The sequence below is a fragment of the Haliotis cracherodii genome, unplaced genomic scaffold (genome assembly GCF_022045235.1).
Source record: "Haliotis cracherodii isolate W230 unplaced genomic scaffold, xgHalCrac1.p SCAF_1, whole genome shotgun sequence".
NCBI lineage: Eukaryota > Metazoa > Mollusca > Gastropoda > Lepetellida > Haliotidae > Haliotis > Haliotis cracherodii.
In genome coordinates, this window is record NW_027266264.1 from 28727349 (window position 1) to 28741735 (window position 14387).

Consider the following 14387-nt stretch of genomic DNA (forward strand, 5'->3'; position numbering starts at 1 on the left):
GTCAGCTGAAGTACAACAACAAAACAGAAATTGCCTGTCAGTGACAGTTGCAGATTTATCATCCCCGTCCTAGTTTTTTTTGTGCTTTTCATTAAAGGGTGATAAAACCGAGCACAAAGCTAAATAGAGGGAAATGGGGAATTCCGTGAGTGCTGACAAGAGAAAATGATATAATAGAGCCAGGGTTGTAGATATGCGTGCAATCAACGAGACATTCACGCACAGCAGTAACTTAACGCTGCTTTTAAATTTCACTTCCGGTGTTGAATTTTATCTTTGATGCTTTTTGTATCTTTTTGAAAATTTGAAGATTTCTGGTTATTTCAACACATAAACATGGCCCCCTATAATGTATTCCATGTGCTGACGGAGTTTTTGTGCTTGGGTAGATACCATCTGTCATGCCTGTGAGAGAAGAGGGGCTGACAGAAGGGGCACTGCGACCCTGGTGCGTCCTAACCTACCCCCATCCCTGTGAATTCCACCCTGACCACCAGCCTAGTGCTTCTTCCCACCCAACCGACTCCATAATGTTGCTTCCTACCCTGACCCCATTCCCAATGCTTCCCACCCTGACTCCCAACATAGTGCTTCCCACATCCACCCCTACACTAGTGCTTCCCACACCGTCGCCTACCCTAGTGCTTCCCACCCCGACCCCCTCAATCCTCAATCCTGGTGCTTCTCACCCCATCCTCAATCCCAGTGCATCCCACCCCATCCTCAATCCTGGTGCTTCTCACCCCATCCTCAATCCTGGTGCTCCCCACCCCATCTTCAATCCTGGTGCTTCCCACCCCATCCTCAATCCTGGTGCTTCCCACCCCATCCTCAATCCTGGTGCTTCTCACCCCATCCTCAATCCCAGTGCATCCCACCCCATCCTCAATCCTGGTGCTTCCCACCCCATCCTCAATCCTGGTGCTTCCCACCCCATCCTCAATCCTGGTGCTTCTCACCCCATCCTCAATCCCAGTGCATCCCACCCCATCCTCAATCCTGGTGCTTCCCACCCCATCCTCAATCCTGGTGCTTCCCACCCCATCCTCAATCCTGGTGCTCCCCACCCCATCCTCAATCCTGGTGCTTCTCACCCCATCCTCAATCCCAGTGCATCCCACCCCATCCTCAATCCTGGTGCTTCCCACCCCATCCTCAATCCTGGTGCTCCCCACCCCATCCTCAATCCTGGTGCTTCTCACCCCATCTTCAATCCCAGTGCTCCCCACCCCATCCTCAATCCTGGTGCTTCCCACCCCATCTTCAATCCCAGTGCTCCCCACCCCATCTTCAATCCTGGTGCTTCTCACCCCATCCTCAATCCTGGTGCTCCCCACCCCATCCTCAATCCTGGTGCTCCCCACCCCATCCTCAATCCTGGTGCTTCCCACCCCATCCTCAATCCTGGTGCTCCCCACCCCATCCTCAGTCCTAGTGCTTCTCACTCCATCTTCAATCCTGGAGCTTCCCATCCCACCCCTACTCCACCCACCCCAGTGCTCCCCACCCCATCCTCAATCCTGGTGCTTCCCACCCCATCCTCAATCCCAGTGCATCCCACCCATCCTCAATCCTGGTGCTTCTCACCCCATCCTCAATCCCAGTGCTTCCCACCCCATCCTCAATCCTGGTGCTCCCCACCCCATCTTCAATCCTGGTGCTTCCCACCCCATCCTCAATCCTGGTGCTTCCCACCCCATCCTCAATCCTGGTGCTTCTCACCCCATCTTCAATCCTGGTGCTCCCCACCCCATCCTCAATCCTGGTGCTTCCCACCCCATCCTCAATCCTGGTGCTTCTCACCCCATCTTCAATCCTGGTGCTCCCCACCCCATCCTCAATCCTGGTGCTTCCCACCCCATCCTCAATCCTGGTGCTTCTCACCCCATCTTCAATCCCAGTGCTTCCCACCCCATCCTCAATCCCAGTGCATCCCACCCCATCCTCAATCCCAGTGCTCCCCACCCCATCCTCAATTCTGGTGCATCCCACCCCATCCTCAAACCCAGTGCTTCCCACCCCATCCCCAATCCTGGTGCTTCTCAACCCATCCTCAATCCTGGTGCTTCCTGACCCATCCTCAAACCTTGTAATTCCATTCCCAACCTACATCCTGGTGTTTCACATCCTGAACGTGACCCCCACCACAGTGCTTCCTGCTCCAAACCCTACTCTAGTGTTTCCATCCTGACCCCCACCCTAGTGCTTCCCACGCTGAACCCCACCCTTTCCAATCCTACCCAACAGTGGTGCATCCCACCCTTGTGCTAACCAATCCCATCCCTAACATAGTGCACCCAACCCTACCAACACCCTTGTACACCCCACCCCTTCCCCCATGCATCCCATGCTACCAACACCCTTTTACACCCCACCCCTGCCCCCATGCATCCCACGCTACCTACACTCTTGTACACCCCACCCCTGCCCCCATGCATCCCATGCTACCTACACCCTTGTACACCCCACCCCTTCCCCCATGCATCCCACGCTACCTACACCCTTGTACACCCCACCCCTTCCCCCATGCATCCCACGCTACCTACACTCTTGTACACCCCACCCCTGCCCCCATGCATCCCATGCTACCTACACCCTTGTACACCCCTCCCCTGCCCCCATGCATCCCACGCTACCTACACCCTTGTACACCCCACCCCTGCCCCCATGCATCCCACACTACCTACACCCTTGTACACCCCTCCCCTGCCCCCATGCATCCCCACTACCTACACCCTTGTACACCCCACCCCTGCCCCCATGCATCCCACACTACCTCCACCCTTGTACACCCCACCCCTGCCCCCATGCATCCCACGCTACCTACACCCTTGTACACCCCACCCCACCCCACCCCTTCCCCCATGCATCCCACGCTACCTACACCCTTGTACACCCCACCCCTTCCCCCATGCATCCCACACTACCTACACCCTTGTACATCCCACCCCTGCCCCCATGCATCCCACGCTACCTACACCCTTGTACACCCCACCCCTTCCCCCATGCATCCCACACTACCTACACCCTTGTACACCCCTCCCTTGCCCCCATGCATCCCACGCTACCTACACCCTTGTACACCCCACCCCTTCCCCCATGCATCCCACGCTACCTACACCCTTGTACACCCCACCCCTGCCCCCATGCATCCCACGCTACCTACACCCTTGTGTTCCCACCCTACCCCTACCATGATGCATCCTGGCCTAACCACACCCCTCAACTCCCCGCCCCTGTGACATATCCATGAACACTAGGCAGTTCTTGAACTGCTCATGAAATGTTCATTGGCAGTTTGCGAAAGTTACAATTTACACACAGGCACATGCACAGGCACACACGCACGCATGCACCAGGATATATATATTAATACAAAATTCATAATTTGTAGAATTTGTTGAGTATGTAAACATTTCATCCTTCATTTTACTTATGAATTTTTCATGAACTACTGAACTTATATTTGCACATGATTTGTTCTTGATTTGTTCTTCATATTTGTCACGAACTTTTCATGAACTACTGTACTAATATTCATCTGTTCTTCAAGTGTTCTTGAACAAGTCCATGAATTTGCAATATAGACATTTAATGAACAGTTCATGATGTTCATGATTTGAAGAACTCACTTCCTGAGGGGCCCCGTAATGATTACATACCTAAACATAAATTGAAAACTCCATACAATCTTGGAGCTCCATCAGACAGTACAGTGTAGCAGGAAGAACATCAAACACCACTGCACCTGTTGTACTGGTTTAACAGAGTTGTTTGTTCTTTCCAAACTATACAACTCAAAAAAAGTTAAAGAACACACATTTCTTTCATATGACTATAGCTAATCTGTCATGGCATGATAGATTAACTATTGCAACATGAAAGAATGGGATGTTCTTATTAACAGCATCTACACTTGAGGTCAATTCAGCAGTCAAAGAGTAACGGTCAAATTTATAATTAGTTTACTGCCAACGAGGGGAAAAACACAATTTGACATGCCAAATGCCAATTAAGTTTTAAATGAGCCAAACTAGAGCAACTAAATCAATTCCACACAATCAGTCCTCTGAGTGTTGTCACCTTTGGTCAAGGGAGCGACACAGTAGTCTTATGGGTGAAGTGTTTGTTCAGTATGCCAAGGTTTGATTCTGTACAATGTATTCAGACCATTTTATCATCCTGTCTCTCACCCCCAAACTCACAAAAGCATAGCTCACACAAAATAGAAATAAACAAAAAGTTCTGTAAATGTATTTGTACAAATATACATTTACAAGTTAACTTAAAATGACATTTTAGGTATATATTTGAAATACCTACCCTTAGCATATCTGAATGTCATCAAGGGCAAAGTCGTTTTTCATCTTAAGTTTCTCACTCATTTGTAATTACATAACACAAATAAAAGCAATGGGAATGCACAAACGTCGGGACAAAAACTATATCTAGTTTTTGCTTGTACTCATGTTTGTTTCAATCTGTAAACAGTGTTTGAGCAAAGTGATACCTTGCCATGCAGTTAAAAGTCTTGTTAACAATAAAGCCTCAGTTTTTCATTTGTCTCCAGATTGCAAATTAAGAAGGAAAAAGTTCAGAAGGATAGCAGTGACAAACATCAATGGCAGCTAGAACAGGCACAAGTGGAGGAAATCCCAGTCGAAATCCTCAACAGAGCATTCCAACAGTTGCACATTTCAACAAAGATATATCAATTAGCCAGTCAGAGTACAACATCATCAATCGGCGATCTACACATGGCTGGCCGAATCTTTGAAGCAATCTTGAATTTCTAACAGCAAATGTTGAGAAATGAATACTCTGCTAACGAATTGAAAGAGAGTAGTGAGAGTGGCAGCATTGTGATCAAGCTCATCCTGCGAAATGTACGCCACTGAAATCTACGCTACTGAAACGAACATCGAAATGTACGTCAACGAAACCTACGCTGGTGAAATGTACAAGAAATGGATGCCATGAAATGTACATGCTCTGCCACTTTACCAGCAGCATCTGGCAATGGAAGAAACCAGATCAACTTGTTTATCTCGCACTACAAATGTATCTCCCACATCACACTACATCTCTACTTTGTTTTCTGTCTGGTCTTCTAAACATCAACACACACGTCAAGTTGCGAATACTAGTCTACTACAACATCAACATTAAAAGAGGACCCAAACTTTCTTTTGTCATGAGGATGGTTTCAAGACCCTACATATGTTGACTTAAAGAAGCATCAGTAATGGTGTCCTCTTTCACTCGTCTCACCATCTGCTGGTTTACATTCAAAATCCAGGTCAAATCTAATGAGTAGTTTTTGGTTCATCAACCTGTTTTATTATCAGATTTCCACTTTTTTCCATTATCAAATATTAAACAAAAGAAATTTGGGGTCACAAACATTTTGGGGGAATCTTTTTTGGTGTGAAGACTAAGCACACAAACTTCATCAAAATATTCGCAACAATATTCATGATCCCTAACTTGTTTTGTTCAGTATACATGCTTTTGTTGTCTCTGCAGTGAAGTGCTGAGCTTACTGCAGTAATATAGTATCTCACTATGAATACAGTGTCACGTCCGTTGTAGTGAGTGAGTGAGTGAGTGTGTGTAGTTTAACACACCTGTCATCTAAAGTACGGCATGAGCCATCTGTGAACATCTAAGTTGCATCAGACAAGTGCTTGTTCAGTTCACAATACACTTAGTTCACGATACACCTACTTCACAACACTTAGTTCACAATACACTTAGTTCATCATACACTTAGTTCATGATACACCTACTTCACAACACTTAGTTCACAATACACTTAGTTCATCATACACTTAGTTCATGATACACCTACTTCATGATACACCTACTTCCAGTACACCTACTTCATGACACACCTAATTCTCGATGCACCTACTTCACGACACATCTAAATCTCGATGCACCTACTTCACGACACATCTAAATCTCGATGCACCTACTTCACGACACACCTAATTCTCGATGCATCTACATCACGACACATCTAATTCTCGATGCACCTACTTCACGACACATCTAAATCTCGATGCACCTACTTCACGACACACTTTTTTCTCGATGCACCTACTTCACGACACACCTAATTCTCGATGCACCCGTTTCTCAAGGCACCTCCTACTTGATTCACAATATGTTGTAGTAACTGATGGCTCAGTCCTCTGAGTGGTCTGTCTTACAGACCCTGATACAAATATTTCAAATACAGCCAATGCAAGTCTATAATGTTTGGCAAGTCTCACTTACTGCAGTATCTGAAAATGAAAAGAGTCTCTGGGCTCCTTCTTATAATATTTTTATAAAGATTATTTAACAACTTTTTTTTAGAACGATATGTTCATTTCAGAGACTAGATTTTAGTCTATCCTCTGAGGGATCACAACTTCAGTGCAGAGTTGTGTCCCTAAAGCAGCCCACAATATTATGGTCATGGTTTCAGTCACCCTGAAGTCAAACTTCCACCACTTCATTCATATTTCTATTACTTGTTATGCTGCAAACTCATCCAAACAACCCAAAACGTTCAATGTGTTTCCATCAACATGATCCAGTGAGGTGTTGGATGATGCAGCAATGTTAGAATTAGGGTTGGGACGAGTCCAAATTTACTGCCGGGTACCAGACCCCCTATTACCCTACCCCCTATTACCCGACCCTACCCAGGTACCCAACCCCCTATTACCTGACCCTACCCGAGTACCCACTGTAGGTCTCAAGAGTAGGTACAAAATGTTCATTTGGGAATTGTTTTACCAGAGCCCTGGCAAAAAGTTTTTAGATATTGTATAAAACGATCTGATTGTGCATACATTAAAGTTGACTGAAGCTTTGTCTTTACTCAAACATATAAAAGTCAGAAGGAATGTGTGCATAGTCCGAAAGAAATGCGAGCATTAATGACTTGTACTGGTGTAACCATGGAATTTTATATTTACTCAGGACCCACCTGACACGAGTACCCGAGCTACCCGTCCCAGCCCTTGTTCGCATTCTTCCAGCTGCCACTTCAGGGACACCAACAATGGGCTTTACATATTGTTACCACCTAGGGATTCAAACCAGGTCTTTGGTGTGATGAGCAAACACTTTCTCCACTGGACTATCCTGGTGTCCCCATCATGATAATGACCAACCCATGAGCCAATACCAAGACGTAACATACACAGATGAATAATGGCAGCAATTGTCTCTTCAAAAGCTCAAAGAAATAACCTAAAACCCACCATTCCAGGAATGAAAATAGTCTTAACCTCACAAGAAATATTTTGAGTATGAGTACAGCCAATAAACTTTGTGTCTACTTCTAATTCAGAAAACACCAAGTTTATTTTGATATCCAACAAATTACATTGGTTGATGTAAAATGACTAGCAGTGTATTAACTGTGAGTGTGGGTATTGGTTGAGGCTGAAATGTACACTGCCAGATGGCATTCTTCTTCTGAGGGCTGTCAGTCAAGGCTGAAAGTGACAAGCCTGCCGACACTGGAGAGAAGGTCTCCCTCCCTAATCTACAGATAGGGCCGATGCTTTGTTGTTGCATCTTTTTATTATCAAGATTGTATTTCTGATCCAACATCTGTTGGACCGACTTTCTCACCGTGTGTCACAGCACTGTAGAGAAGGCAATGTTCAACATGGCCAGGTACTGACGGAGTACTCTAAACATTCACAAACAACTGTCTGCTGAGTCTGTCCAGGAATAGATACCATATCAGCATTTATCACATTTAATTCTTAAATTCATTTTTCTTAAATTGAAATAAATCTAAAGATCAGTTACTACAGTGATTCATCGAACATTACAATCCTCAGCTCTTGTAATTACAAGCTGCAAGAAGGAATACTACATTGTATAGTACATTTCTCCTTGTGTCACAACACTTGGCTTTTCAAATAGTATTGATGTCATTGAATTACTATCTGTCACCCTTTCAGTCAAAAACAGCAGTAACATCAAAACTCCTTGCAAGGCTAGTTGTCTTCTCATTCTACCTGCTGGGATACTAACTTCTCTGGGTTTGACACACCTGTATCACATGAGACTGTGTGTGTGAGCTATGATGGTAATAATGACATCACAGATGGGTCCAAGGCAAAAAAGGCCTGAGACAAGGAGAGTCAGATTCGAAGGAAAACATTCATCCTGAGAAGACAACAGTCTCACATTACTGAGGATCTCTTTTGTGAAATAAGAACAGTTTGGTCTTGATTAGGTTCTTTCTCAGGTTGAAAACTCTGATGTGAAAGTAACTTATATTGAGGAGATTTTGTGTGATGAGGTAACACAAGTCTTGACCTTGATGAGAGGAAAAAAATCTGATCTGGACTGGGAGCTTCACAAGAAAACAGCAATCTGATCTGGACTGGGAGCTTCACAAGAAAACAGCAATCTGATCTGGAATGGGAACTCCATGGGAATACAACAATCTCATCTTGATTCAGAACTCTACAAGAAGACAACAATCTGATATGGACTTGGAACTTCACGAGAAGACAACAATCTGACCTCGACTTGGAACTTCACAAGAAGACAACAATCTGATCTGCACGGGGAACACCACGAGAAGGCAACAATCTGATCTGGATTGGGAGCTTCACAAGACAACAATATGATCTGGACTGAGAGGTTCACGAGAAGACAATCTGATCTGGATTGAAAGGTTCATGAGAAAAGAACAATCTGATCTGAATCTGTAGGTTCACGAGAAGATGATCTGATCTGGATTGGGAGCTTCATGTGAAAACAACAATCTGATATGGTACGGGAGCTTCACACAAAAGAGACAACAATGAGATCTGGATTGGGAGGTTCTCGAGAAGAGAACAATCTGATCTGGATTGGGACTTCATGTGAAGACAACAATCTGATCTGAATTGGGAGGTTCACGAGAAGACAACAATCAGATCTGGATTGGGAGCTTCATGAGAAATCAACAATCTGATCTGAATTCAGAACTCCACAAGAAGACAATCTGATATGGACTTGGAGCTTCACGAGAAGAGACAACAATCGGATCTGGATTTGGAGCTTCATGAGAAGACAACAATCTGATCTGGATTGGAATCTCCACGAAAAGACAACAATCAGATCTGGATTCTGAACTCCACAAGAAGACAATCTGATATGGACTGGGAGCTTCACGAGAAGAGACAACAAACTGATCTGGATTGGGAGGTTAACGAGAAGACAACAATCAGATCTGGATTGGGATCTCCATGAGAAGACAACAATCTGATCTGGATTCGGAACTCCACAAGAAGACAATCTGATATGGACTTGGACCTTCACGAGAAGAGACAACAATCTTATCTGAATTGGGAGGTTCACGAGAAGACAACAATCTGATCTGGATTCAGAACTCCACAAGAAGACAATCTGATATGGACTTGGACCTTCACGAGAAGAGACAACAATCAGATCTGGACTGGGATCTCCACGAGAAGACAACAATCAGATCTGGATTGAGAGCTTCACGAGAAGACAACAATCAGATCTGGATTGGGATCTCCACGAGAAGACAACAATCAGATCTGGATTCGGAGCTTCACAAGAAGACAACAATCAGATCTGGATTGGGAGCTTCACGAGAAGACAACAATCAGATCTGGATTGGGATCTCCACGAGAAGACAACAATCAGATCCGGACTGAGAGCTTCACGAGAAGACAACAATCTGATCTGGATTGGGAACTGTTTTTGTTAGATATTTTTCAGATACTTCACTGATCTCACCTGTGGGGTAATACAGACAGTGACGTAACAGACTCACCTGTCCAGAGACGCAGACAGGAGGCGCTGGTACTTGCTGCAGAAGGCGAGTGCTGTGACTGTCTTGTGGTGGTTGGTGAGCGTGGCCAGGAGCCTCCCTCCAGCCAGGGCATCCCACACCTTGATGACATTACCACCTACAACACAGCCAAACAGTGCTCATACTTGCGTCTGTAAGTTGTTGCAGGAATATATCACAAATCATAAGGTCGTGTCATATCTTAATTTCCTACTTATTATCTCTAAACGAAAAAGAAACCAAATAACCATCACAAGCTAATTTCTTGACTTGAAACAGGATTAATGATTTTCAGCAAATAGGGGACATGACATTTCATGTCTCTTGTTTAGTTAAGCTCCTATCTCAGAAAATTCTGATAAGTGTGAGTGAGGAGTGGAACCCAGTCTATAGGCTTTTTCAAAAACATCTTGTGTCATCTCTGATTTTCAGTGATACATTCATAGCCTTTTCACCATTATTTGGCCTTTCACACCCAATGGAATATGTTTCAGAGGACAATCAGCCCTGGTTATTCTCTAATGTTCACTTTTATCAGCATGCGTTGCCTAAGTTAACATGTATCCAGACTCCAATTTCTTGGATAATTAAATGGGACAGCAACTTATTTTCCTTGTGTAAAATGCACACTTGCTTACAGCTACAGCCAGGCATGATTGGGTACAAACAAAACAAAAACACATTTTTCCCATACACAATCACAACAGAAAAGCAGTAATTCATACATTTCAACTACATATTTTGTAATGTGAAAACACACGGAAAACATTTATCATATCACAGCCTTGGCTTCAAGTTTTATGACCTAATGTTATGAAAACTATACTGACAAAATTGTATAGAATCACCCATCTTTGACTACATGCCCTCTTATGGAAATCACAGATTCCTATCTAACATACTTAACAACATGTCTGGGTGATAAAAAACACGACTTTCAAACTTCAAAACTGGAGAAGCATTATCCTGACAAACTATGGTCTATTGAAATCTTAACCTACACTATTGATATTTTTACACCAATTTCAAGTTCGGGATGCGTATCCAAGGTATGCATACTATCGTACTTGTGATGCGTGGTGGTGTATTTTTGGCAAACAGTCAAACAAAAGGAAGCTCATTTGTACATTCAAAGAATTACTCCAGGCAAAAAGTGTGAAATGAAAACATTAAATCTGCAACCTAGTCTACAAAACAGCTGATATCCACATCAAGAAGGTCGTAGATTACACTCGCCATGAGTATGATAGATGGCGGAGATTTCAATCAATATTAGGTAACATTCATTCCCATACTTCTGAGACAAGACAGGATTCAGGTCTTCACCTACTTCGAAAGAAAACTCAACACGTGTGCAAAATGTGAAATAAATCCACGCTTATTTCACAGTACGAAGTTGTTCATTACTTGTTAATTTCAGTCAAGAGGAAGTACTTGTCTGGTAGTGCTTTCCTAACAGCAACTTGTGAAAATGTCTTATGTCTAATTATTGAAGTAAAAAAACATCATTATGATACTGAATAGTTTGGTACTATTTCAATTTAGAAAAATGACATATGGATCCAATAATGATGTATTTCGGTTTGTGGATCAATGCCAAGAGTTGCTTTCGCAAATCTCCAAGAGTCGCTTGATGACGACTCGATGAGATCTATAAATATATTACTTATAACAGTACCAGGAACATGAAATTGGCACCATTTCATACTCAGGCTGACAAATTTATAGCAATAAATCATGATGTGGAATTTCCAATATGGCTGCCATATGTCTCATTTCCCTTCCTCGTACCATGTTTAACTGAGAGTAAGGTTACAGCTCTGGGCACTGCCTAGCATATAAAAACACCTCACTCACCCATGTCATGGAAGTTGGGAAAATTTGATGCAACATGTTTGTTTGTTTGTTTGTTAAGTAACGCCGCACTCAGCAATATTCCAGCTATATGACGTGTCTGTAAATAATCGAGTCTGGACCAGACAATCCAGCGATTGACATCATGAACATCAATCCACGCAATTGGGATCGATGACATGCATCAACCAAGTCAGCGAGCCTGACCAGCCGATCCCGTTAGTCGCCTCTCCCGACAAGCATAGTCACCGTGTACGACAAGCATGGGTTGCTGAAGTCCTATTCCACCCTGGATCTTCACGGGTCTTGATGAAACATGTAAGAATATCGGCTTGTATGTTTTTGTGTTCACTGGGCAACTCAGGCTGCTGTGCATCAAAGCTAACTGGTTACCTGAGGATTGTTTGGCATTATCAATGAACAATTGCTGACATTAGAAACTCAGGGAAGTGCTTAACATTGCAAGGTGTTATCTCCCTGCTAAAATATATTACTCAAAAGAAGTTCTTTCATATTACTATATTTAATCAGTTGTGCAATGAGTAGAATATAAGCAAATTCAGAAACAATAATGTTTTCCTTAAGAATAGAGTTTCATCTATATATGGGAAACATTAATAATGGTATTTGTAAGCCAAAGGGTTGAAATTGTGAGGTTTGTGCGCCTAGCAGAATGAACAGTGACATTCAGATAAAAAATATGTATTAAAAATATTTTTTTTTCAGAAAAAGTTGCTCTTCATACAGAGGAGACAATCTTCATCAGCCTTTTAAGTCATATGACTCGTCAACATGAGGTACATGAGCAATCACAGCAGGACAAGTTCTTCCATAAGGATTTGAACACAGTCTTTATGTGCAACAAACAAGAGCACCCACCAGAGGACCACTCACCCTCATCTCAGTTGTTCTGGAGTGTATCTACTGGACACAGTGACCAAGTTTCACAATGAGTGAATAAGTGAGTTGGCTATAACGCTGTTCTTTTATAACAGTATTCCAGTTATACCATGACATGTCAGCTTGACGTGGAGGGAAAGCCCTTGACAATGAGTGAGTGAGTGAGTTAAACAATATTCCAGTTATATAATGGCTTGTCAGCTTGACGTGGAGGGAAATCTCTTGACAATGAGTGAGTGAGTGAGTTAAACAATATTCCAGTTATATAATGGCTTGTCAGCTTAACGTGGAGGGAAATCTCTTGACAATGAGTGAGTGAGTGAGTGAGTTAAACAATATTCCAGTTATATAATGGCTTGTCAGCTTGACACGGAGGGAAAGCCCTTGACAATGAGTGAGTGAGTTAAACAATATTCCAGTTGTAAATTGGCTTGTCAGCTTGACATGGAGGGAAAGCCCTTGACAATGAGTGAGTGAGTGAGTTAAACAATATTCCAGTTATATAATGGCTTGTCAGCTTGACGTTGAGGGAAAGCCCTTGACAATGAGTGAGTGAGTGAGTTAAACAATATTCCAGTTATATAATGGTGTGTCAGCTTGACGTGGAGGGAAAGCCCTTGACAATGAGTGAGTGAGTTAAACAATATTCCAGTTATATAATGGCTTGTCAGCTTGACGTGGAGGGAAATCTCCACTAGTTGTATCAGTACATGCACTGATGACAAAACCACATGCTCAGGGGAAACTTGATCTACTAAAACATAACAAATTCATATAATTGTAAGAATTTCAATTTTTTGGCACTGCTTCCTTTTTTACAACATCACAATCATCACAAGCATGTGTAACAGAAGCTATTCTAACGCAAAGACAAACAGCATATGAAAACATGTTGATTGAGAAATCAAATTCATAAAATACACCAAGTAGATGTTATGTGACCACAAACAGCTGTACCAGTTGGGGAGGGGAAACAGTTGGGGGGGTGGTAACAATAGGAATGAGTGGGGGGTGGGGGGTGGAGTTGGGGGTTGGGGGGTGGGGAGGCAAGGGGGTGCAGTACACCATGGCCACACCGCCACTACTTCTGGAAATGAGAAGTTTACTCCAGAATGAGGTGAGGTAGGGATATGAGAAAGTAATTTTTGGCAGATTAATGGAACCTCATGTTGGAATGTAGGTTTAACTGAAGAGATGCCAGTGCCCATCCACCACCATTCTTTAATGACAGAGAGATGTTATTGTAGAGTATCCATTTCCATCTGATGCCACTGTTTCCCCGCCTGATTGAAATGAAAGATGGAAGTGCTATATTCAGATGGGTAAATGCTTTCCAACCTCACCCAGCCGTTTTTTGCCCTCAGAAAACATGATTTATAAAGTTATTTGGTATTATTGTCTCGCCCTCTATCATCGCAAACAGGCCCCATCTGGGGCTAAAGGATTGCCATTTATTTCCCAGCATATTGCCAAACACGGGTGATTAAATGGACGGATTCCAACTCTGACAAATAGTACAGAGGTCTGAAATTCAAAGCAGATGCTGACTACATCCCGGATCATGAAATAAATTCTCATCACGGCAAAAGAAGAACACAAATTTTGAAGTTTGTTGCGACTTCCTCGAGTGACGACAGCTGAGCCTGGGGGATTGATTGATCATCGAAATCTATCTGGTCATTCCGAGATCATCAACATTTATTTCCTTCACATTGCGATTTCTCCAGAATCCGACAGTCTGATTTCCCCATTATGTTCTTTTAATGTTCGGCAAAAAAAAGCAGCTGCCTGTATCTAAATATTTAAT

The 14387-nt window shown here is 43.4% G+C and overlaps 1 protein-coding gene across 1 annotated transcript in view; it reads right to left on the bottom strand.

The window, feature by feature from the left end:
- LOC139462845 (U3 small nucleolar RNA-associated protein 15 homolog) overlaps positions 1–14387 on the bottom strand; it is a 125570-nt gene that overhangs the window by 33948 nt on the left and 77235 nt on the right. The window contains exon 7 of the mRNA XM_071244542.1: positions 9809–9944. Within this exon, the coding sequence (XP_071100643.1) occupies positions 9809–9944 (136 nt within the window). The remainder of the gene's footprint in view (positions 1–9808; positions 9945–14387) is intronic.